This window comes from Meleagris gallopavo, chromosome 5 (genome assembly GCF_000146605.3).
Source record: "Meleagris gallopavo isolate NT-WF06-2002-E0010 breed Aviagen turkey brand Nicholas breeding stock chromosome 5, Turkey_5.1, whole genome shotgun sequence".
NCBI classification, from domain to species: domain Eukaryota; kingdom Metazoa; phylum Chordata; class Aves; order Galliformes; family Phasianidae; genus Meleagris; species Meleagris gallopavo.
In genome coordinates this window covers 6,022,684-6,049,375 of record NC_015015.2, presented here as the reverse complement: position 1 = coordinate 6,049,375, position 26,692 = coordinate 6,022,684, and the positions used below count along the sequence as shown (strand labels likewise).

Below are 26,692 nucleotides of genomic sequence, written 5' to 3'. Positions count from 1 at the left end.
AACAGTATTTCAGTCTGAATAAAAATGTAAAAAACTGCACACTTCAGGAGGCATACTGTCCAGGTAACAGCAGACTGAGGCTTTGGTCACATTTATCTCCAGCTGTAACGTGGTATTGTACCTGTTTAACACAGAGAGGAAAAAAAAGCCATTTCATCCAAAGCCAACGTTTTTGGTAGAGGTTACTCACTGAATTGTGTGTAAATAGCAGTTTAAGTTGTTCATATTGCTAATCAGCATGGCACAGCAAGAAAAAATATTTATGCAGTGAATCTGTAGATGGTACCAGAGATGTGGGAACTTCTCTGCAGGATTCAGAAGTGATCTCCTCGAGTAAAGAAACATCACCACGCCAGAGTGTCAGCCTAAATTACCCTACGTAGTTGCTCAAGGATTACAAAGTATTAAATCAGATGACAGAGAAGACAAGACAGAGAAGTTTCCTTACTACAAAGATAATGCCACAAACTGCTAGCCATCTCCGTAAGCTGGATGCTGGCTTCCACTCAAATTTGACCCAGCTATATGGGGTGAACTGGAAGACAATTCTCTTCATTTTACCTCTGAAAGAAAGACAGAACACACTGTTAGAATTTTAAGAAGTGGCAGATGAGAGACATCTACCATCATTTCCATTTCTGACACTTATTCACACATGCAAAACATCTCATTTTACTGCATAAAAATAATGCTTACTGAGGTTATTTTGACTTGGTTTTCTTTTCAGGAAAAGCCTGCTATTGTGCTATCATTTTAAATTTTAATATACCACATCCACTGTATTAAGCAGTTCCTCTGTTCTGCTTTGCTGAGCAAGAACATGCTACAGAAAAAGATAACTCACCACTGGCAGAAGAATACGTGGGATTTACACAGTTATTAGTTTAAGTGGTCCAATTAGTGTGAATTTACAATTACTAGGAATGCATTATTTGCATGAGGATCAAATAGATCCCTGCTATAAATAAGTGCCTGATCCTGATTTGGTCTCTTGCCCCTTCAGTTACAATTTCATTTTATAATCTCATTCCCATAAGATGTCCTCATTCCTAAATATCAGGCAATGCTCATGACAAACACGTTTATTTTCAATAATGTCATTTGCAAGTTAAATAACATATCTAATCCCATGCTGTATCACATTATTAGATTATTTAATTCACTTTAACAGAATAACCTATTCATAATCAAGGTCTTAACACAGAGCATCAGACTTTGCACACTGCTACTGCTGGCAGTCTTCCTTTCTATGCCAACCTACTTGTATGTAGGAATGTTCCAAAGTCCTTGCCATTTGTATGTTTTCAAAGAAAGCCAAGAAAGAGTCTTCATCCCACAGTAAATTCCTAATCCATTACATAAGATCACATCCATTATCCACTGAAAGTAGAAAAAATAAAAAGTGATGCAGCATTCCTTCTACTACAGAATAAACTTCTTCCCACTATCAGTTCATCTCCACAATGTTAAGTAATAACTTTTCAAACACACCACAAAAGCATTTGAAAATGCTTCTAATATATTCCTTAAACTTTAGACTGCCTCCTAAAGAAGTGACTTATCTCTAGACTTGGGATGTGAAATGAAATAAGTCATTTCTCCTCATGCTATGGCTTTCTGACAAACATCAATTCTGGAGATGGAGCCTCTGAGCTGAATAAAAAAAAGAAATTTGCCCTCTTTATTTGAAGAGGAGTGTGTTAACTTCCTCAGAAGTTTTTGAAGGCAAACTACCTTCTGCTAGGAGTATTTATACAATATGTTTTTACTTTCATAAATACTACAAAGAAGCAAATCATTGCAAGCTTCAGAAAGAACTGTACAAGCTTAAGAATGTAAAAACCAGAGCTGCATGTCCTGAATACAGAGAATTTTGATTGCTTTAGAAACCAATTTACATTTCACATGAGCCTTAATAAGAAAAAAATAAAGGAAAAAAAAAAACCTATGCCAATTTAAGCAATAGAGCTTGTTCCTTCCACAGGGAAATAAGATCACAGTAGTTCCTCTAGCTTCAAAAATACTCACAAGCCATGTTTTATGACATGAACCATTCTGAACTCTGAAGTGCAAAGACCACACAGCTTTTCAGGAAGGTCAAACCTTAGTGCTTCCAAACAGCTTTTTTTTGTTTTTTTTTTTTTTTTTACTACACTATACAAAGACTTCTGAACACTGTAACTTACTGCTTAGAGAAAACAGTAAAGACAGGCTTACAGAGAAGGAAGAGCTGGATATAAACTGTACAGACCCTGTTTTTCTTAACAGACAAGAAAAATAATTATCTGAAACTATAAACACTAAGCTTTATCTTTCTCTTAATTTGCAACTTCATGGTTTGTACCATCATCAAATATTTGGAAATGTTTGTCCCAGAGTCTCTAGATGGTATGGAATGAAGCAAAACAAATACTAAACCACAAAGAGTAACTTTACCATTCCATGGAGAAGTCTGAAATCTTGCAAAATTACTAGTTCAACATGGAGAACAGTCAAAGCCCCTGAGCTGCAGTGTTTATACAAATGCTTTTGGTAATGAATATAATCTAATTTAGTTTTCACCACTTCCTGCTCCCTCCCTTTAAAATATATACCTCAGTTTAGAGAAGAAAAACAAAAAATCACAATTTATGCAGTACATACGTGATCCCACCAACATTCACTGAAGTTTGGAAGCTGGTGTTCCAGACTGTACTCCAGAAATTCAAACATTACACTGATGATCATACACATCCACCAGTCTCGAATCATCAGTGTCTATGAAAGGGAGAAAAATCTTTCAAAGATCCACAACTGTTGCACAACATACTGAAAGCCATTACAAAAATGAATGTTTCCACACTGGACAGAGCAGTACCAGACACCACTTACACTAACATCCTTTAGAAATCAAAAGCTCCATACAGTATAGAGACACTGCTTAGATGTACAGCTTTGCCAAAGGGTATGGTCAAATTATCTTATTTCAAAACTCATCATCTGAGGAATACGAGATTCTGAACTTTGAACACAGTGGACACGTTGCATTTGCTTAGCAGTTACTTCTACAGCTGAATATCTTGTCTTTAGCAGGCAGAAAAGTATCAGGAAGCTCATGAAAATCTTATTTTCATGCTGTGATATTGTAGTAAAGCCTAATTTTTACAGGCCTCTGAACAGAGGGGAAAGATTCTAACAGCCATAGATTATATTAAATCCATGCATGAAAGAATAAAGGCAGGCAGATGGAATTCATTGGGAAGGAAATTACGTTAAGTGAATGAAATTAGCAGGTGTTTGACCATCACAGTAGTACCATTCTAATACTGCTGCAAATAAAAGCTTTTCAAAGCCTGCTTAATGCAAACTATGAAGGAGTCACCTGCACTACACCTCAGCCCTGATTCTGCCAGGACACCTGGGGATGCAACCAGTGCAGTAGATTGAGCAAGGAAGAGCAACCTGTCCCACATTCAACCTTAGTATTCAGCAGAGCAGCAGTCCTAAAATGTATGTATCATCTTAGCTTACTGTCAAAACAGGAGAAACACAAAACCACAATCTGAACAATGCAAAAGCAAATGAGGCCCACAGCAACTTCTGATGAAAGAGGCATATTCGTTTTTGCTATTGCTACTCAGGTGCTTGGAGATACAGCCTAAGAGTCCAATACTCAAAACAGGGCAAAACAAAACCACAAAGAAGGACAATATAAAACCACATGTTCATCTCTACAAAGACAACAACCAAGCTTCCAGCTTTTTATAGAAAAAAAAAATGTTAACTATCAAATAAGACACGTAGCTGCCAGTTTCCCTCTGGTTTAGTAACATAGAAACAAGCACGTGGTGGTGCATGCTGAGCAACTGAAATCAGACTGCAGGTTGACAAAAAGTTATCACCTTGAGCATTTCAGCAGAAATGTCCTCCCAAGTCTCCTTAATCAAAGCTAGGATTCTTCCAGACCAAGACTGATAATGAGCAGACTGGCATCTTGAATTCTCTCCTGACTAGCTCCTCAGGAGTGTGCTACTACTCCCTTACAGCTTTTTACCATGCGCTGCCTATTTAGACATTAGTTCTCAGTATGATACAACTTCAAAAACAAATACAGGCTGAAATGTTATTTTGATATTTAAGCTTCTAATGTAATTCTCTGAGATGAAGATGCTGTACACTAAATGAAAGTAAGCAATAGATACGTTGATCTAAAGCCAAAGTCTCCCTATGTCCAGCACTAAACTTTTGGTCATGGAGGAAAAAAAAGCACATACAGAGCAACACATCTGCACTTCTCAAGGGGAGAAACAAAACAGCAGTTACAGCTTATTTTTAAGCTGCCCTGAGCCTTTTCAGTTTATTATTTCTGTTGATCTTATAAAGTAACAAAACAGAAAACAAACAAGGAAAACAAACAAGCAAATAAAGTCTGCAGGGAGGATAAGGTTAGCTAGAGTAAGCTTGCTCAGGTTAAAAAAAAAAATAAAGCTGATGTTTAGACCAAAGCATTTAGTAAAAGATGTAGTGAATGTGTTTTGCCAACTGGAATTTCTTCGACAGTTGACATAAACTAAACAAGTAACAAGAACTAGAAGTACTCATATGATTTTTTAAACTCCTGATTTAGAAACAACAGGGAAAATTCTACCTTGGAATGGTACTAATGCATTTGTCATGCATCTATGCTTGCATAGCAATTTTCACTCCCTTTTCTGAACAGTCTTCATCCCCATATTCTATATTCAAAGGTCATTCAAGAGTTTAGCTTGCTGCAGAAGTAAAGGATTTGACTTCTATTGATCTCATCTCAAAATGAGTTATGGCGAAGGAAAGAGCTTGTCAATGTAACCTTAGTTTGGAAACAAATAAGATGACCTAAGAGTCTTTCTGTAATACAAACACTTAGTCTAGTTCACAGATGACTGCCTAATATAATTGATCATAAAGACAGGTATCACTAAAAGAGAAGCAGCCAAGCTTTAAAAGGAAGATGAGCACTGTAACAGAAATGTAATAGAAGACTCATTCTTACCTTCAGGTACCAGCCAAAAAAGTGAGCAGGAACAAATCCATCCAGTTTGTCCTAAAACAAACAAGGGTGAACATCACTTAGCAGTACGATTATCCACTACTGAAGCTTACTTTTGTCCAGGAAAAAAAAAAGGCAGTAATAAACCTTGGATGTTCCACATAAATGCATTTTATGAGATTCTTTGTTCTTAAGCACAGTGAGCATTTAAGTTATCTTTAAAGCAAAGGCAGGAAGCTTGAATGGCAGAAACTGGAATTAAGACCATTGATAAGCTAGAAACTACCCTCTTATTGGAAAATGTCACGTTCCTTGCCTTCCAAGGAGAAGGAAGAAGGTGTTCAAATTAGATATAATAAAGTGAGAACATACATTTCTTCACCTTACTCTCATCTTGTATGCAGGAGAGCTTCTTAAATCTTACCAGACCTGCCCACAAAAATCCATGGGCAACAAGTGCCTCTCCTCCATCCACTGCTGGTGTAATACTAGAGGAAGACAACTACTATGACTCTCAGTTATTGCACTTCCTGATGCACTGAAGACTTCTATGGCAGACCCAAAGAATTTAGTAATGTTCATTGCTAAGAAACACTAACAGATTTCATGCAGTCATGGAGTCATCACAATTTCTTTGCCATTGAACTTATAGTCTTTTATAGTTGCCCGCAAAAAACATTAACCTCCTGACAGTTTGTGGTATTCAGAAAAGTGCAACTCATGGGCTGTTTCGTAACACGCAACTTTTGAACTCTGTGCCTCAAGGAAGCAGGTAATTCCTTATGCACAAAATTAAATCCAGACTCATAGTGGCAAGGCATTTCCATCAATAAGCTGAGAAATAAGGATTGTTGCCCTTCCTCAGGCAACATAATTAGAATACAAAGAGACATCTCCATCTGCTTGCCAGGAAAGGCCAAGAAGGAATAAAGGAAGTTAGTCAGTCATGACCTGTTTTCTGATTTGGCACTCAGAAAGACTCGTGACTTTCAAGTGTTCAATTAAGCAACATTTTACCCCCAAAATAAAAAAAAGCTCAGACTCACTACCAAATACCTATTTATTTCTTACCCAGATGTTGTGAAATGGATCACTTTCGTTGCCAGGATCATAAATAAGGCAGTTGCCACCATAGTCTCTTTCTGGCAAAGGAACACCTAAATGTGGATCAATGTACTTCATAAACTGTCTGCCATCTTGTACAGTCTGCAAAAGGAACACAAAAACCATGTTTCCCTCTTAGTATGTACCAATGGACAGAAGAATACAATTTATATCAGCCTATTTTCAAATTCACTTTTCTTTTTAGACATGTTGCAAAACAATTCTTAAAATACATACAAGATCTCAAAGCATTACACACATCTAAGTTTCCAATCTTCCAATGCCAAATATTAGAGACAAAATAACAGAATGAACTTCACACTTCTGGAAGATGAAAAATCTGAATTATTTAAACCCGTTTTCCATGCTATTCCTCTATGTCTCCTCTCCCCCAAAAGCTTAGTGCTTGAACTGACCCACAATTCATCCTTCTCACTGACACTTCTGCACTTCCTCCATTGGTGAGGGTAAACAATAAACTGCCAATAAGAAAATGAGGAAATGTTCTCATGTAATGGCTGCCACCTCCTGCATTTGTGACATTCTGGTTTCGTAGAACGAGAAAGATCCAGCAGCATGCAGCTTTAACACAGCACATCATGTGCAAACATCAGCAGACTGAGCACACAGACTACATGCACTGTTAGCAGGATTTGTCCGCATCTGTGCTCAGCTCACTTCAGCTACAGAAAGTTGAGAATGCACTGCATTTTGCGGCTGAAAAAAAATAATCATTACAGTCTGTTGAATAAACACGTTTTTAATAACATCTCACTAGCAGCACAGGTAATAAACTTAAACAGCAATGGAAAAATTACCCAAATATTAGTTACAGAATGTGACCAAGACTTGAGCTAATTCACTGGTCACTCACATATGCATTTGCTGAAAAAGCACTTCCCAATGAAACTGATCTCTATTGTGATCAGTGTTTTACAGCTGAAGCAATGCAACATCAGTGACAGACAGGGATTAGCTAGCAGTCATGAAAAGATGAACAATGCCAGAATTACTTATAAGAAATAATAATAAAGTTCTAGAATAAACCTACTTTGGTCAGATTAACCACAAGACAAGTTACAACAATGAGTGAGCTTATGTTTACTTTCAGAGACAATTAGTCATTTACAGACTCAGCATAATTTCAAACTTATTTAAACCTGTGCGAAGTAACTAACAGTTTTTTTTCAGTGAGGAAATACGCAACAGCTAGTGTGTGTCCTTAACAACTCCATGGTTGGCAATACAACATGCCACTGGGGGAAAAGCAAAGCAATTCCAGGCTTTTCTATGAGAATTCAAAACTACAATGGTAACAGCAAATAAAAATGCAATATGTTATTCGGTTTGGCTGCAGCTAATCATGAGTGTTGTTCACAAGCATGCCTGGAAAAAAAACAGAGGGTGACATGAAACAGGAAGAATATAAGAATAAAGTGGAACTGACTAAATATTCCTCAGCAGTGAGGAATAGCAACAAAAAATGCAAGACAGACCTGTTCATGCCTGTGAAAGGGTCAGAACTCCACTCCCTCCAAGCAGGACAGACAGCCTGAAAGAAACCCTAATGAGATATTAGGGTCCTGCACAAGGGTTTACACTGAACCCCCAAGTTATGTCAACAGGACAGAAAAAACATCTTGTTCTTCACTGAATGACTGCAGACACTTTCCAGCTGACCACTGAAACAATAAGCCAGGCAAAGAAAAAAGTTACTTGCTCTTAAGAGAACTTGGCACTGACTACAGGGAAGCCTCCAAAAAGGTCAAGAAGAACAAGAAACGCTGGAGCCACAGGAAACCTCTGATTAGCTGGAAAGGGTTTGATCAGCACTAAAAACTTGTTTGCAAAGAAAATGTCCTGCTCCAGCAGGAAGAAAGACAATGCAGATCCGGACACGTCTGAATTCTAGTCCTGCTCCTTCAATCTCACTTGGTTTCTAGAGGTAAAACATTTTTCAATTTTACTTTTAAAGGTTTCTCAACTATTTACCTAAAATGATAATTCTAATGCTATTAATTTTAATGCTACCTGATGAGTCTGCAATGGTTACTTACCCTTTTAAAATGCAGAGTACCAAATGCAACTAGGATGTCAGTGAGAAGGTACAATTTGAAGAACCACCACTGGAGACTCACCTACTTATCCCTAAAAAGGAGCCCAAGTCTGACAGAACAGAGTGTTTAACTCTCACTGTTAAATATCTCCATTTGCTTTTGGTTTCAGGTCATGCTGTTGCCTGAGGAGATGATTACAATAATTGCACTGCACAGATGAGGAATCTCTTTAAAATCCAGAGCTCTTCCCTGGCACTTAAACTTGACGTTATCAATTCATGTAAAACTGCTTCACTATGGTGTCTAACCTGGGCTGAGGTTAACTGGAAGTTAAGACAGACAGTAGGGTGAAATATCTTGGTAATACTATAATTTTTTCTCAATCCAAAGTTTCATTAAGTAAAGCAGTGATTTGATATCTCAAAAAATGAAGAGCAGTACCTCCTGCAGTAGGTAAGAATAAGAAACAACACAAAGGATTTTATACCTATGTTGGTGGTCTAGTTACTCAACATCAGCTTAAGTTACTTACCTGGAAGAGTATGAAGATGAGGAAGAGCTCATACACAACGCTGACACACAGCCAAAATCTCCAGTAAGCTACAGAAACAGGCAAACAGAAAGTTAACAGAGGCTTCAAGCAGAACAGCAGTCAATTATGCATCTGCTGTAACTTAACAACACATTTCAAGAAGAGATGCTCTCATCAAGAAACTATAAAACGCAGTATTCAAAGTGCAATACTTACCATCCTTCCTAAAAAATACAGCCAGAAAGGCTTTTTTAAATACCACACGAGCTGCTATGTAAATCTGCCAGAATTGCTCAAGCAACAATCAGGATCCATGAAAATACTCCAACCCAATGAACTAAATATTTAAGAACTAGAAGGAATTATATTGACCACTTACAATGCTTTCCAGCTGTCCTTGGAAAAGAATTGTGTCTTTCTAGAACCAATTTCTTCCTCCACAAAGTCACATAATCTGATCTGCCCAACTTTGGTTTTCCCAGCTCTATCACAGCTAGACAGCTCTGTAAACTTTCACCTGTGCGTTGCTAAGCAGGACAGAACACCAGCAGGAGGATCTCTGCTTTTCCTTTGGTAAGCACACCATCTTCCCTGAAGATAACATTCCTTTCTTTGAGGGGCAAGAAGCATAAAAATACCAAATATATTTTCACCTTTATCATGAATTCTATTCAGAAAATACACACAGAAGGTTTCTCAGGTGCTAGATGCAAGACTTATGAGATCATCTGATAGTCTTCATACTAAGAAACATCAGGCAAGACTCAGGTGTTTCAGAACCCATAGTCATTTCTCACTATCTTGCAACGTGTTATTTCCGACTGAAGCAACACCTGAATCTACGTGGTACACAAAGTATTCATGTATCTTCAGCTCTATCCCTGTCAGATCAATTCTTTGGTGAGACTCAGTCCTCTGGCAATAGGCCCTCAAACTGCCTGGGACAAGAGTTTTGTAGAGCATGGGCAGCATTCATGCCTATAATTCCTCCTACTCCATCCAGAGACTGGTTTGTCCTCCGTTCCATACAGTCACGTTTCTCTGTTCCTCTAAGGAAGGCAGCAGGTTAATGCAGAGCCAGCGTGCATGCACACAGAGCTCTCAGCATTTCTCCAAATCCCATCCAAAAACACAAAGTAATTTATCAAAATTCATCTCAATCCAAGTGGCTATTTAAGTCTCACAGTAACAGCATGTACTAATCACTTAGGAATTATTTTAATAGACATTCCTTCAGGTGTTTCCTGTTTACACTTATAAAACAGAGCTCTCCTTCCATGGCAACACCTAGGCAATGGTTAGATTTGGGCTGGGGCAAAGAAGAACCAAGATATTCGTATGCTTTAGTGGAAACAGCAAGTTATTCCACCTCCATGTTTAATGTCTGCCAGGAAATGAAAAAGATGAAAAAAAAAACCAAGAACCCCAAGGTGTGATCTGGGTAATTACCTACTAATTTCAAGGGAACTTCAGTATGCCAATGCTCTGTAGTCAGAAATGTGACACAAAGAATGCAAGAACTTAAAATTAACTCCTGACTTGCAAACATATTATTTATCAGCTCAAAACCTGAAGTCATCTAGGCATGGTTTTGCAGAGCTTCTTGTATGCTTGTTTGCCCCAAAACAAAAATGTGTCATCTTTGCCACATGCAACCTGAAGCAGCAAAAAAATTTTTTAAAATCCACATTTTTTTTTTTAAAAAGAAACCTCTTATCTGACAGCCTGCCAATGACACAATCATTAAAACAGACTAAAGTGTAAGAAGGTGTGAGAAGGTTGCTTTTCTTCAGCAAAACTGCTGAACTAATTTAATAAAACAGCCCACTTTACACCTTCAGAGAAAAATATACAAGTGTGCCCAAATATCAGGAAGTTCTGCACTCCACAACTGATGTAACAGGAATCTCTGAAGTCTTAGGAGTTTTACTATAATTAGCAAACATAACTGTCGTTTTAATTACAGAGTAGGATGAAGTGTTTTCTTAGGTGTCAGTAAGTTAAAAGAACCAACAAAAAAAAATCTCCACTGGTCAAAGATGCATTGGGAAGAGAGAAATTTCATAGGCACCACTGTACTGCTCAAAAATACTTAAGGTCTTTGCAAGCAAAGCTGTAGGACTTAAAAAAAAAAACAGAAAGAAAAAACAGTCATATTGTGTTTGATAACTTTTTCCACCCCCTCTCATAGTGACTTGCCTGCGTAACTTGAATAGTAAACACTGTGTTCAAGTCAGAAGAAAGAATCAACCTCCATTTTCACTTCTCCAACCAGACTCATTTCCTTCATACAACATCTCCAGACTGGCAGTCTTAATGCAGGGTTTTTTCCCAACCAAAGCCTTGTATGACAGATTTTACACTACTTACAGACAGAAAAGTGGCAGACTAGTTCTGACACAGATGTACATGCAGTTCAGATGGATTAAAAACTGAAGTCTGTAACAACTTCTCCTGTATACCTGAAGTTATGGCAACAAATGATTTGCAGCTGCTGAATATACTCAGCAACATTTACTAAAGCAAAATGCTTAATAAAAAATTAAGATCCAGTTGCAATTTAGTGCGCTTTCTCCCCAGCAGATATAAGTACCCAAGAGGTTTTGAAGACTACTTTATATCTGTACAACAGAAACAAGACGTTTTCAAAGCAGTACAAACACTGTGTTCCCTCTCTTCCTGGACCAGCCTCAGCTCTAGCTATAAGGTTATTTTTGGCATACCCTTATTACTTGTTCTCCTTAAATGCACTTGTCACTATGAACCTCCCTCAAATTAGGGCTATCTGCCTGATTTAATAGGCCTCAACTAATCATTTACATGCCTGAGAGCTCAGTGATTACTATGCTCAAACAGTTCTTGTCCTGATGAACATCAGTCTGCCTGGCTGAGTGCAAAACTAGCCATTTACCCCTATAATACACGTTTACATTTGACCTATGCAACCTGAAAGGCTAAGGATTAAAATATATATATATAAATTCTAAAGTATTTTGCTTAAGCAAGGCATTTACAGCCATCTAGTGGGTAGAAACATTTTGTAAGTGCTCATCCAAAGTTGCACGGGACATGAGCAGGGAGAATTGTCCGTTCTGAGAAGCCACATGAGCCTGGTCCAGCCACATGCTTGCTCAAGTTACTTTGTACCAGGTTTTCCATAGCAAGCTCAGGTTCAGAAGCACGACCCGTGACCTGAGAGCAGCAGTGTGATGAGGAGGAGGTGGGAGAACTGAGGGTGCAGCAGGGGGAAGGAGAGTCTTCAGAGCAGTCTCAGCTCAGCCGATGCAGTATTTCATTTCTAAATGTAATACCTCAAAACATTAACTGGCTATGTTAAGATAGAAAAATGAGTTAGAAGCTCAGCTTGTCCAGCTTCCTATACACAGAGTAATTTATTTCATCTAGTCAGTGAAAAAGCAGTCAGCATCAATAGCCCAAGAGTCTAATAAGTTCATGTACAAACAGGAGCAATCGCACAGATTCTTGAACTGTTTTAGGGGATGACAGAAAGGGGCAGATCATGTACTATTTCCTAATGGAAGGACTTCTTCACAGAATCACAAAGCAACCAGCTGCTCCACTGGTTTCACAAGCAGCCTGTGCTCAGCCCATGCTTTCTGCCCTGGCACAGGTACAGGAGAGATCCAATTTTTGCCTGCTCATCTCTGGCTGCTTCAGCCCTGTAGGCTATGGGCTAGTGAAGAATATCACAATTTACTACTCCAAATTGCTTATGTTGTCAATAGCAGCATATTGCATCAAAATAACTGAGCAAAGGTTGGAAATATTAGAATTTTATATATTTTTTTTTAAACCAGGAGAATCAATAACTGTCAAGGAAAATTTTATTAAAATTACAACATGGGCATGTTATCTTGACAAAGACAATAAAACATTGCTGCCTCTTGCAGCACTACACTGTTTGCACGCTCAAGGCTCTGGAAGCAGAGCTGACAACAAGAATCAAGAAAATCTTCTATTTGCATACCGATGACCTATTTCCATGATTAATTTTAGCATGAAACACATGACACTCTCCAAACTTAGGTGTTCACCCACCAACAAATGGATCTGCAGGCAGAGTCTAAGATCTGTCCCCTGTGATATTTTTCCTTGGGGAAAAGAGCATATCCATCTTTTGCTAGATGGCTTTGATGCTGTTTGCCTCTTGCTGAGCGTGCCAGAGGCTGCACTCTGCAAAACAAATGAAGCTAATAATTTACAGAAAGAAAATGGAATAAAAAGCAGAAAAGCCACATTAGAAAAAGAAATCAGTCTTTTCTAAGTAACCACATCCATTTCTTTGCATGATAGCCCTACATTTCTGAATTACATTAGGACAACTGGTATGGGGCCATATGGCTAATTATTAGCTAGAGAAAATGGGGCTCAGTAGAAAAAAGGCAAAGCAGAACAAGCAAATGGCTCAAACTGAAATAACCAATAATACTGAAAAGAAGGGAAAAAAAAGCCAGTCTACAAGGATAACACACAGTGGCTAAGATCAGTTTCCTTAATGACTTGAGTAGAAAGAAGATTAACAACACTAAGCACATAAACAGCAGCAGCAGGGAAGGCAGGGATAGTAAGGAGAAAATCAGATGACCTCAAAGTAGACAACCTCAAAGGACTGGAGTAAAGGGAGAGCTCAGAATACAATTTCACATTTAGGAACCAGTAAGTTTTCACGTATGTTAGCCTATCAGTCAAAGAAATGGAAGGATTCGGTATTATCTGTCAGACACTGAGCTGCTGCTGTAATACAACTACAAAGAAAGCACAAGTAATATGAAGACTGCCATCAGTGTACTACCAGAGAGATACTGGGAAGCACTAAAACTCACAAAAAACTTAATTGCTATCATACTTGCAGTATCATACACAGGTCTGGATAGCTACTTTCAAAGAAGAAAACTCAAAACACACACACACATAGAGGATTACTAAATGTTATGGGGTAAACCAACTTATGATGAGGGGGAGACTGAAGGCAAAACCCGTTTGCTTTAACAACATCAGTGGCGAGATGGGATGAACTAGGTGTATATAAATCAAGTGGATAAACACCATGAAAAGCTATTTAAATCAAAAAGCAATACAGGCACAAAATCCAAAGTATAAGACACCCCTCTGAGCTAATCATAAACAGGTACAGACATATCGAATAATAGGCCTCCAAAATCACTTGAAATAACCTAGCTACCATGAAGCCTAGCTAATACCCAGCTCCAAGAGTTCGTGTAACAGATCCAGTGTTGCTGTATGTGATTGTAGTGACCTGACTGTGACCCAAATGCTTCCTTCTGTCCTATAAATGGAAGCTGCGCACACCAGCAGCCAGAGCTGCCAGTTCCTTTGAGATGAGATCTTTCTTTAGGAACAGCATACAAAGCTAAGGTCAGAGACTTGATTGCCCCAAGACATCCTCCACAGCTCTAGGTAACTAGAGAGCTGACACCACGTCCCAGGGGGCTGCAATAAACTTCATGCCCTCTACTGAATGCAAGGCTGCTGTTCAATTTAAAAAGGTACCCGGGTGTCATGTTGTGACTGTGGAAGCATCTGCTATCCTAGTGAACAGTAGTCCCTGAAAAATGCCCTTCAGAAGATCCTCACATCTAATCAGCTAGAGAAATGGTCAATCAATAAAAAAACCCAACATTAATAAACTTGGAACATAACGCAATGAAATACATGAACAATTTGATTCCGCTGAAAGATAAAGAGAGTAACTGCTGTCTACCACCTCTGTATACTACCATCATGCATTAGAGCAGTCTGCTGTATACATCTCCAGCTTCTGGACTTCCAGTAACCCCCTTGTTCAATTCTAGGGAATAAAAAGTGCCTTCTGTTCCAGACAAAACCACTCAGATGTTCTCAAACTGAAAGCTATGACAGGGAAGCAGAGAGAGGCGTCCTGTTAAGGTTTCAAACATTCAGGACTTACAGTCTTACTAGAAAACTTCAGAAATATAATTACTGTGGATAGTGAACCAAAGAATCATCATGCTGCTTGGAATAATACCTTAGCATTGTAAGAGCCTGGGTGGAAGCTGGGAAGCTACATAATACCTGTGTAGTGTTACTGAACCTTTATTATTTAAATTATGACTTACCTCCTCCACACATAACACAAATATTTACAGTAAGCAGAAAATAACAGAAATATCTGAGTAATTTAAGTGGCTTAAATTACCTGGATGAGGTCTTGAAAATGGTCCATCTTTAGCCTGTGTAACTCCAAAACACAGGAAAACCAAAATACTGGCAACAATACCTCTGCAAGTGAAAAAAACAAACTGTTTATATTGCAGCATCTTACTAACAGAGATGTAAATCATGTTCTTCGATGTCAAACCATCTGGTCTTTGTTTCCTAACTAATACACTTGTCAGTCATAAATCAATCCTTCTTGGGGATTATGTTTCAGGAAAATAATATAGAATAGTTCAGTTGGAAAGGACATATGAAGATCATTAAGTCCAACTGCCTACAAGCAACAGGTATAAATAAATAAGAATAAGTCCCTACATTTCAACTGTGGTTTCACAACTGACAGCCTCAAATCCAAAAGCCCTTCTCCCTTTCTCCCTGCTGATTACATGCTTCCATCCGCATACTACCATCCTGCCAGCCAATCCAGGAGCCCTATCTGACTGAAAACTCACCCAGCAATAACATGTCACCAGGCCATATACCAGGAATACCCAAGATCCATGAACTTATCCCAAAACCCTAAAGCCCAGTATGCACTGTTTTCTGCCACCATCAGCAACATAAGATCTAAGGAAGGATTACCACAGACCTGCTGGCAGCATTTGAGGCTAAACTGTCAGTTTAAGCCATGGTGCAACTGGAACCTTAAAGTAGCCCCACGGCTCCAAGAAGAGATCCTTACTGATTAAAAAAAATAAATAAATCACTTAAGCAACATCTAAGGATTTAAATTCTTCTAACTGTATGCAGTACATTTTTAAATAATGTATTGCTTTGCATGTAAAAGGAAGATAAGCAAATGCAAACACTGATGTCTGAATACACAGAATCACAGATACACAAAGTTGGAATGGACCCTCAGGCATCAAGTACAAACTCCACACAGGAGCTCCCCAAATTCCAGCCCCATGTCTGAGAGCTCCCTGAGCTCCAACACTTGGGACCCTGACCCCTGCCGTTGGGGAGCCTATTCCAGACCTGACCGCTCTCTGGTGAAGAGCCTTTTCCTTCTACCATTCTTAATGGATTAAATGATAATAACACAATTCCAAAATGCCTTTTTTTTTCCCCCAAAACTTCAACTAATAGAGTTACCTTGTTTTCCACATTACCTGATTAAGTGTGGTCAGAAAAAATATGTAATTGAGAAATATCTCAATATATTGCAGGATAAGATGCAGGATAGGATGAAGACCATGTTTGCAGTTAATGCTGTGACTCCATGCACGCTCAAGAGAAAATACCTATTTTTATTTATTGACAAAATTCGTTATATAGCCTATTCATGCTTTAAACATTTCAAGAACTCCTTTCAAAATAGAAGACACAATCATTTACAAAAACTGCTTTGTGACATCTGCCTCTGAGTATAAAAAGGCTGTGCTTCCTGAAAATAAAAATGGCTTGTACTTAACAGATGTAACTGTTACTCTGTTTGCCTTATGAGACTGGGAAACACAACGGAATTAGCTACTGAATTAAACAGTAAAGAGAGAGTTTCATCATTCTTTTCCAAGATGAATCAGACACGAAATCTTTTCAGCAGTTCTCAGATAACAAGGATAGTCTGCATTTTGATTCACTGCTCTGTATTTGGAAATAACAGGACTACAAATCTACATGTACACTTAAGAGATTGCATTCTGCATCACAAAACAATACACGCTGCTTCGCTCACTACAAAGCTCAGTCATGAACCAAAGTGTCCAAGATCAGCATTTTAAGTTCTTGTGAGACAGCTTTTCCCAAAGCTAGATCTGACCTGTATGCAAATCACCACAAGAACTCACAGCTCTGTTCTTTTCTCTAAAATCCACCTTCAGCCAAACAGCAGACACAACAGCAGTGCTGAAATCAACTGTCATTTCAGAAATGTATTTTCTAACTTCAAGTTCACCTTGGGAAATCTAGAAGAAAATGTCAGATCTGTGTAATAACCATGCCAGCTCTGTTATCCTTTCTCCTCCAGTGACTAAATTTCTTCCCCTCATATCAACATATTGCCTCTCCAGGAAGCTTCAAAACGTAAGCAGCAGTTTGGCCAGCTGGTTCAGCATGGTTTGATGTAAGAACTTTTCTAGGATTTGAGAAGGGTACAGGATTTGCCTCAGATTACCTGTGCAGATAGCCTGGAGGGATGCAGCTTATATATTTTTTTGAGCAGCAGATCAGGAAGACACTAAATAGTAGTGCTGACAAAAATAATTTCAGCACTTAACCAAGAAAAAGAGAGAATACGGCAACGGTTTTGTTAGTACAAACAGGGTATTGTTTCTGTTATTTTAAAAGAGTTGATTCAGAGACACAAGACAATCAAGCCTTTCTACACAGATCCTTGTATCATCCCTTGTTCTAGGCTTTGAACCAGACAGCTCCCACTCCCTGTCCTCTCCCTGGCTGTACTTACATGAGCAGAACTGGTACAAGGCCCACAGTGCTATCAAGAGCTGAAGAACTGGCAGCACAGCAGACAGAGGCCTAGCCTCTTTGTTACCTTGTTTTCTTTGTAGGTGTTCAGCAACTGGAATTTAATATCATCTACTTACAAACACACATGCACCTAGATTTATTCATGTGGCTGAACAGAGATCAGCTATTGCCAGAAACTACTACAGATGAGCATCCTGGAAAAGAGTGAAAATCCAGTATGAAATTCAATATGAAGCTCAATGCACATAGGATTTATTAAACCCAAATATATTTACTTCCCCCCACCCCAAAAGAAAAAAAAACAAGATCTCTTTCTCAGCATTTAATGCACCCAAGAGACGTGGATTTCTTCCACAGCCATGATACACAAAGGAGGTTGCCAAGTAATGATTTAGCTATCCTCAGAGCTGGAGCACAGTCCTGTTAACTTCTGGGAAGCTGATATTTGTCAGATGGCATGGACTACTTCAAGGCCACTCTCAGTGCTGCAGGAACAGGTTGAATAAAATCTCATCTATCAAACAGGTTTTCCAATGCAACTTCTTTCTGGCTAATGAAGTAAATGTTCAACTCGCTTTATAACAGTCTGATCATATAGATATCTTTATGTGTGAACTTTGATTAGGTTTGATTTGTTTGATTAGGTTTATATGTAAACACTTCTATATACCCTATCTTACAAAATGTACGAAATTCTTCCTTTAATTGCCCTATCACACTGCAGGAAGGAAAATGGGAGTCAAATGTCTGCATATAAACAGACACAAGTATGAATCTCAGCTATAGATACCACACCCTGTTATTTCATAGGCTCACATTGTACAGTGTATTGTGTGCATCATTTCTCCTGGTGACTCACTGCAAGAATCCAGCCACTCACCCTGCCCTCAACTGCTTCTCTAAGAGACTAGATGAAGCACTTTTGTAGGAGAGAAGATGGGAGCCTTGCTTGACTTCGCTTTACTCAGTACATTAAATACTGAGACAGGAGATAGTATTGCAATTTGTTTATTTTGCTTCAATTTCATGTTTTGCCCTAAGCCTCTAACGCAGATCACCAGCAGCCTGGCATCTCTCAGCAAGGGTGTGAAAACAAAGGAGATTTAAGTGTCTGCAAGCACGTACTTAGACTTTGCACCTAAGGACCAAAACACTGCTCCACTGTCATTGTGCAGTAGTTGGAAATAAAAAACATGACAGCTAGAGACACTGCTCACTGGTAATAAGATTACTGCTGTTCATTAAGTAAGCAAGAGTTGCCATGGGATATTTGCAAAGTGACAGCTTCACACAGGCCAACAATTCAGATCAAAAACATATAGCAGCTCTATATAAAGACCAAAAAAGTTCTCATGATTAGAAAAAGTATTTTAAGCTATGAAGGCAAAAAAAAAAAAATCTGTGAGAATGGAGGATACAGTTACACTTATGCATATCATGACCATCTTGGTCCTGCTCAGAAATGTCTCTCTTTGTTCAAATATGCCACATAAAACTGCTCAGCAGTGATGAAATACAAGAGAGCAGCAAGCACACAGCTGCTGAAGAATGCACACAGCTTGTTCCCCTAGCTGGAACATGCGTTGAGCTGCAATCTTTCCTGTTTAGTTGTGCTAAACTTGGCAAAGCGCTCATCTCAAAGGCCTTAGAAAAGAGATCACTGAGACCAGAAAGGAGATCATGGAAAATTAACACAATACAACACTTCTTTCCTTCTTGCAGATCAGGTCCAAGGCAACAGAGGTAAAGCTTTGGAAAGGCCACTGACCTCATGCTAATTCTGTACTGAATTTTAATTTTGGATAAAGCAATGCTTTGGCCAAGTTAACTACCATCTCAGAATTCAACACGTAGCTAGAATGACTACAACAGCATGAGGATGAAGCCTGAAAGGAAGCTGAAGTATCCTTCAAAAATAATAAAACAATATTCTGAAGACCTAATATAATTTCCAGATGCTGATTTTCAAATATTTTTACAGCTAGATACAGCAGGCAGTAAGTGCTCTACAAGCAGAGATGTAGAAGTGATCAAAGAACATTCACTACTTATCACTTGATATGATACTGTTAACTTGAATTTAACAACTGCAAATATTATTCCCTGCAATGAACTTGCAGAAAGCAACTTCCATTTCATGAAAGAAAGGTTATCTGGTGATTAATCTTCTTTGGTCTTCTTTTTATTAAAGCAGCTCTAATCTCAATAATAAGATATTCCACTGAGTCACCTTCTATCCGTTTTATCCCATAACACCACGTCATCACTTCTCTTTCAGCTTTTCCACTTCTTTATGTTGAACTGCCATTCCAGAGGATGTCCCGCCTCTACTCGTTCCCTAAATCCAGGCATTGTTGTAACTGGGAGTACAGTGGCATTTGCTCACATGAAAGCCTTGCAGAAACATTCCCAGATCCAGCCAGGCCACTGCGTTCCAACTTGTTCCATCTCACCCCCACACATAAAAATACCAACACTCAGTTCAGCACATCAGTGAGTGTGAATAGCATTGACTACATCTATTGTGTAACCAATAGAATAACAACCACGGCTATCTCAGGAAATACCCTAATTCCTGCATCTCCGTGACAATGAACAGTATATTCTGAGTCACCATAGAGAATGAAGAAAAAAAAAGTAAAGGTTTGGGATTTAAGGCATACAAACAAGTTAATAAAGATCATCTTCAGGTAGCTTATCCAGGAGATGCAAGTATGTAAGGCAACTTGCTCACAGAGACCCTCTGCTAACAGACACCATACAGAAATATCTGCTCAAATATTTACCTCTTTGTATTGTAGGCTGTATCTTGAGGTGTTTCTTCAAGTAAGGTTACGTATCCCAGCGCACAGGTGAGGATGAACAGAACTGTCAGGGTATGAGCTCTCCTAAAATTTAGGAAGAGAGAAAACAGATACAGTATTCTACCAACAAAGTAGAAAAGGTCAAGCTGCCACTTTTGAGTGAACCTCCAGTAAGGTTCACGTATCAACAGCATTTAATACTACCAAAGGAGTTTTTAATGCATTGTGCAGCACAGCCCCAGCAGTTTAGAATTGAGTGCAGCCAGCTGATAGGCACAATTACAGCATAAATAATGTTCTTGTGTAATGCATGCTGCTTTTTCTTAAGTAAAAAATTCCTTTCCTAATGAGAAGACATTTGTTTATTTCAGTGGAACACTTAAGGAACTCAGCTCGGAAGGAGAAGCATGGGAAGTCAAGCCATTTAACGTCAGAACAGAAAGACACGGGTTGCTTTAGAGGACTACACAACATCTCTCAGAACAAACCACTGAAATAACACAGGTACAAACCATCAAGCTTAGAGAACAAAAAAAACACAGTGAATGAGTAGTACAGTATCCTACAAGTATGTCTGTATACTGTCTGGTGCTAAGTTTTCTTTCAGTATTATTATGAGCTAGCATTACATTTCCATTTTACATCAAAAAACACAAAGTTAAACATGTATTTAAGTTGTGCAGTACAAGATAAACCTGAGATCACCATGGATTTCTAAGAACTCTGCTGGCTTACCTTTAAACATCCATCACAGTGACCTACATAAAATTGCTCTGAAAGTTAAATAAGCATTATTTTGAACTGCATTTGGAAGTTCATTCTAATCCACAACACAGCCATTTCTCACAGCATCCTTTTAATCCCGCTGGAAAACACATGCAATACCTCATAAGCAGATGAAATCCTCTTCTGCCAATGCTAAAAAGGTGTTCAGTATTTAACACTATCTTTCCTTGCCATCAAGAGGACACAAACCAGCTCCAGAAAGGAATGAGAAGGATGGAAGAGTATTTTCAGAAGTCGCAAGGACACGATACATCAAAATAAATCCACAAAGGTGTCACAGCAGCAGGCTTCCTGCACAACAGATGCATCTTCCTCTCAAGCTGCCTTGCAGGATGCCAAATAACAGGTGATTCAGACATCACATACTTAATATCCATTTACCAGTCATGTGACTCTGCTCCTATTTTGTAACCTCCCCAAGATTAAAAACTAGGTGCAGTCTTCTCAAAGGCTACAGGGCAGAACGGGTTGGGGAAGAGGGGAAATCGTAAAAATCCATGAGCACATCCCAAGTTAGATAAATGCACCTAGAGACTTGTTTAGCAAGAGGCAACAAAGATGCAGTTGCACTCATTCCCACGGGCAGTCCGCAGCAGAGCAAAGGATCAGCGTTTGAGAGCCTCAAGCCTCCACCTGTGGTCCGTTCTGGTGCCACAACCACCAACTTGAAATTCAGCAAGCCCCTCTCCTTAATATGAGATGCTACATATCCACTCATTTCCATTTTAGCTATCTCCAGCTGAAGCCAGATCTTCATGTAGCAAGCTTTCAAGGTAGTTGAGCATGCGAACCTATTTTCAGCCTAGCATGAAATTTAGAGATCAGAGTGAAGAGCAAGTTGGGAGCTCTAACAGAACAGCACTCACAGTGAGAAAGTAAGCTGCTGCTTGAGGTGGCCAAGCATCCTGCAGACCCACCTGTCACAGCAAACACAGATACACACCCTATCTTTCCAGGGTTTTGAAGCTTGGAAAAAAAAAAAGAAAGAAAGAAAGAAATCCAATCCTACAGAACGGGATAAAATGTTAAGCATCTATAGCAGCCAGAAAAACAAGGAATATAAGAAGTACTTGTAAAGAAATTGTATAAAGGGGAATTAAGTCTCCACATACACTCCGAAATAATATTTCAAGAGGAAGAGAAGACAGCTGAGGACATCCAGAGCAAGTAAGTATTACAGGAATTATGCAGAAAGGCTTATGTTCTCCTAGCTAGCCTGGAGCCTCTGCAGAAGGAAAGAGCTAAGCTAAGCAGGCTGCATCTTCTTCTTCGCGTTATACAAGAGTTTGGGCTATACGTAAGCAGCAAGCAGAGCAGACAACATTCAGTTCTCAGAGGCTTTATGTCAAAAATACCAGAAGACAGCACCTAAAAAGATGCATATAAAATAAATGTAAGGCCCAAATTGCTAAAAAGCCAGAATATAAAGTATCTTATTTTTCTCTGCTAGCATTTTTCTGCCTTTCAATAACTTATTTCTCACTCTTTCTCCATTTAAACACTAGGAGCATTTAAATAATTCCAGTTTTATTTTTATTAAACTACTTGTCATTGTAACTTAGTTAAATGCCAACTGGGAGCAATTGCATCAGTCCAACAGGCAGCATCAGTCACCATACTTCTCCCTCAGTGCAGCTTAAAAAGAAGAAAGATTGAGTTTATTCTCTGGGAAAGCCCCTGATTTCTCTTTTCATAGTAATTGATTTTTTGTCACGGTTTTGAAACTGTAAGTTTTTCCATGAAATGATTATCAGAGCTTTCATTCTCCCAATTCTTTTTGTAGATTCAGATGGATCAGATCCCCAGACCGAAAGGATCATGACAACATCTTGACCTCAAACTCCAACACAAACCAAAATTGGCTTAAGCGAATTGGACCGCACCCTGATTATCCATTTCTTTGCATTAAAGCTCATTAGTCATAAATGATGCAATAATTACTTTAAAAACAATAACAATCATTGAGAACAACATGCCAAGGATCGATGTCCTAATCCTTTTGTCATTTCTGTGTCGCAACAAAGTTCCAAAGAAGCTGTATGGTTGGCCTCTTGGGTGTAAGGGGTGACATTAAGAGCTACCGTTAGGAATGAATGGCAGTGAAAACAATTCCCATCTCAGCCTACCAAAAACTTTTTCCACAAACAAATCTTTTTTTTTTTCCCCAATTCCAAATAACGATAAAGCCTTAAAAGTGGTTTTGAATGAGGAATCAACATCAGAGTTCTCCACCCTCTGTATAACTTTACATCACCTGACATGTTTTATGAATTACAGCCAATAAATGGAGAGTACCACAGATGTGCAGCTTCAACATCAGTACAGCATTTGATTAAGTTACCATGAAGACCAAGTTACACGAAAATACAAGAAAAAATAATAACATCAAGCTGACCAACATTTTGACTTCTTTAAAAATAACAGAATCCTGCTTGGATATAAAGAGAGAGGTTTCGAAATCTTTAACCAAAATTCAACCTTTGGTCATAATCTTGATAACATTCAAATCAGAGACACAAAACTCAAACATCCATTTTGCAAAAGGCCGCATGAAGAGGTCAGCAGCAACCAAAAGATGTGTCTAAACTGCTGCCCACGAGCTCTGAGCATCTTCATCTGTAATGCAATGGAAACGTAGCTGTTGGTTTTTAAGCTGTAGCCCGTGGCTTAAAATCTGCTTAAATTCACAGAACTAATCGAGAAGTTCCTGTTCTTAGACCATAAGCAAACCTTCATTGTGCCTATAAATGCACACAATGCTGATTAAATTTCTGTTCTTATTTGTCATGCTCCAAAACAGTAAGGTGAATTTGCTTGCCATAAGTTTTTCCACGTTCACAAATCAGTGCCTCTCCTAAAACGATCACCCGATAAGAGAAGCGTAACAGCACATGTTTCCATAGAGAAACCAGAACAATGGATTAAAAAGCAAACCATGCTTCAGCAAATGAGTCATTTTCCTTTCAATGAGAAAAGAGAAAAAAAAAACATCTCCATTCATCAGTCCTAGAGAGTTAGCAAGTTAATCAAATTTCCCCAAATGACCTATTTTAAATGCTAAATATTTTTTACATTTAAATCTACCGAAATCTGCTTCATGTTTTAGGTTAAAACCGCCGCTGGGACAGCGTGATTTTGCATTACAGGTAAGGTACAATAACTCAACACACACTTTAAGAAGAATGTTTATAAAAGGGAATGGGAGGAAGGTGCCCTTGTGCCAGACGAAACTGCACAAAAGCAGTTTGTGGGGCTGATGACCTGTTCTGTAAACTGCTGTAGGATTCAAGTCATATGACAACTTTGATGAGGCAGAGTTCAAACCACAGCACTGAAGCAGCTCACTGGAGCCAGCCTCTACCACCCCAATACACACTCACAAGATCTCTGCAGGAAGGTTTTCCTTCTGCTTATTGCAAAACTACGCAATGCTTTCCTTTCAAAAGGGTAATGCCATTCTAGTAACACCTGCCCTCCACTGTGAGAGGATTTAACGCAGCCAACGGACTAACACGACCTGGTCAGATTGCACAACAAGCCTCCTGGATGTTCCAGCAAGTGGGCACTGCCAGGGCATTCCTAAATACTGAGAAAAAGAGAGAAAAAGGCTGAGCTGCACACCAGTAGCCTCACACAGAACACCTCTGTTTAAACAGTATGATCGAACTCAGTAAATTCTGAGCAAGCAGAGAATCAGAAAAACAGCTCAGCAAATACAGAAGTCCACTTTTTTAGAGACAAGAACTATGCCTCAGTAATAGTTTGTTTTGAATACCAATGCTGTATTTCCAGAAGTGGTGGTATGCACACAAATCCTCCTTAGCACAGAAGTGTCTGTATGCCTGCCAGCCACCAGGAAAGATTTCATATTTTCCTCAGAATAAAATGAGAAACACCCAGGCAGAGGAATCTACAGGCTTCCTTTTCCTTAGCTACAATTTCTGTGCTTTTTTCATCAAGAAGAAATTCTAGGAGAACCCAAGATCTAATCAGATAATCCCAAATGGGTAATCAAGGAGCATCCAAGGCCTACCCAAGATCCATAAGACAACTGAACTCCATACTTCTACCTCCTTTCACTGGCTACTAGAAGTGGGAAAGGAAGTTTTCTTCTTTAAGAAAAGTTGCTGCAGCCAACATGTATTACATAGAGAAGATACATCAATTATTCCATTGACATTTCCCCAACAAAATGATCTTCAGCTCCTCTTTTCCAGCTTCACATCCCAATCACAAGTAGGGTCCCACCTTGTAATTAAACTACAGTACTCTCTAGTTTAAGGTTATTGAGCCTGAATAATTACATCATTATACAGCACCTAATTCATACTGCAAAGTTTTAGAAGATACAAAAAGATCAGGCAGCTAAAACCTAGCACCCTTCCAAAAGTGGGCTGCATTTGTAGCAGTAAAGTTACCTTTGCAGGTCAAACTACTTCAAGATTTCTGACAGTCCTGAATTTTTCCAAACTGAGCAGGTCATGACAGTAACCTCACCTTTATCCTCAAAGAGAAAAGGCACTTTCTATGTACCTCGTGTGGGCAAAGACAGAGGGTCTCTGCCAAACCTGTGCCTCTAACAGTGCAAGAGCAGTGAAAGGGCCACAGGAAGCAAGCAGCTCCTCTCCCTAATCTATGTTGCACACAATAAAAAATTGAGCCTATCCTCTGGTAAACGACCTGCAAACACGCAACACCATCGTGTGCAGGTCAAAAGAAACAGAAGGAAAAAGCTTCAAACTTTTACAAGCATTTACAATCCTTGATGTCAGCACATGCAACAAACACTACTGGGCAATAAAGCACCTGAAAGTACAGAAATTAAGGAACCATTCTATAGCATGCTCACATGCTTGCCTGTACTGTCCTCCTGGAAGGAAGCAGCAAAGGGGAAGCCTTAAAGAAGGGTGGCACATTTGTGCTTTCAAAGGCACAGTTTGCCCTCGCAAACAAGCTGCAGTGACAGCATTTCAGGTTGCCAACCCTGCACGAGTGGCAGACTATGTGCTGCCCATATGGAAAGGTGCAAGAAGGGGAGGTTATACAACCCAAACAGTTCGGATTCAAACAGATGCTGCTCGTAAGGCATCACAAGACACCTGGCAAGAACCACGTGACAAAGAGAGTAAGAAAGCATCGGTTTTACCCATTTTCCATTTAGGAGAAGGCACCACTTGGTCATTCGCTCAGCCTACACGAGGCCCAGAGAAGTTGTGCCCTTGAGAGTACGACAGTCGCTCCAAACGCTTCCAAGGAGACCTCCCGGCGACCCAGCGGGATCTCAGCGCCTCCTCGCAGCTCGTGCTGGCAGCGATACCTCGCTCAGCACCCACACCCCGGCCCCGCCGCCGCTCAGATTGGCAGGGCCAGAGCCAAGCGTCCTCCTCCCGCCGCGCATCAGCGTCCAGCCGCAGGCAGAGCGAACGGCTCCGGCTCGTGTTGCAGGCAAGGGGCTTCGCTGCCAGCCGGGGACAGAGCGAGCCACGCTCCTGCGTGAAGCTCACCTTACGGACTGCAGGAAACAACGGGGATGGAAACGACCGAGACCGAGGGAGGCAGCCGAGCGCCGGCAGCACGCTGCGGGCAGGCGGGGTGTGCCACAGCACCTCAGCGCTCACCCTGCGGCGGAGAAAGGCGGTCCCGCTGCCCCTCGGGGCGCGCCGGTCCCGGGGCTGGCGGCACTCACCAGAAGAACGTGTTGGTGCCGTCGTCGTAGACCTCAGACTCGGTGCTGCGGCGGAGGCCGAGCGCG

General features: G+C 39.7%; 1 protein-coding gene across 1 annotated transcript in view; it reads right to left on the bottom strand.

The window, feature by feature from the left end:
* The window catches only part of PTDSS2 (phosphatidylserine synthase 2), a 34,666-nt gene extending 8,305 nt beyond the window's left edge, over positions 1-26,361 (bottom strand). The window contains exons 1-9 of the mRNA XM_010710876.3: positions 26,087-26,361; positions 20,137-20,238; positions 14,901-14,983; positions 8,702-8,769; positions 6,080-6,214; positions 5,012-5,062; positions 2,644-2,757; positions 1,262-1,380; positions 449-563 (exon numbers count right to left, since the gene is read on the bottom strand). Coding sequence (XP_010709178.1) covers positions 449-563; positions 1,262-1,380; positions 2,644-2,757; positions 5,012-5,062; positions 6,080-6,214; positions 8,702-8,769; positions 14,901-14,983; positions 20,137-20,238; positions 26,087-26,097 — 798 coding nt within the window. The 5' untranslated portion in view covers positions 26,098-26,361. The remainder of the gene's footprint in view (positions 1-448; positions 564-1,261; positions 1,381-2,643; positions 2,758-5,011; positions 5,063-6,079; positions 6,215-8,701; positions 8,770-14,900; positions 14,984-20,136; positions 20,239-26,086) is intronic.
* Positions 26,362-26,692: the final 331 nt, after the last annotated feature.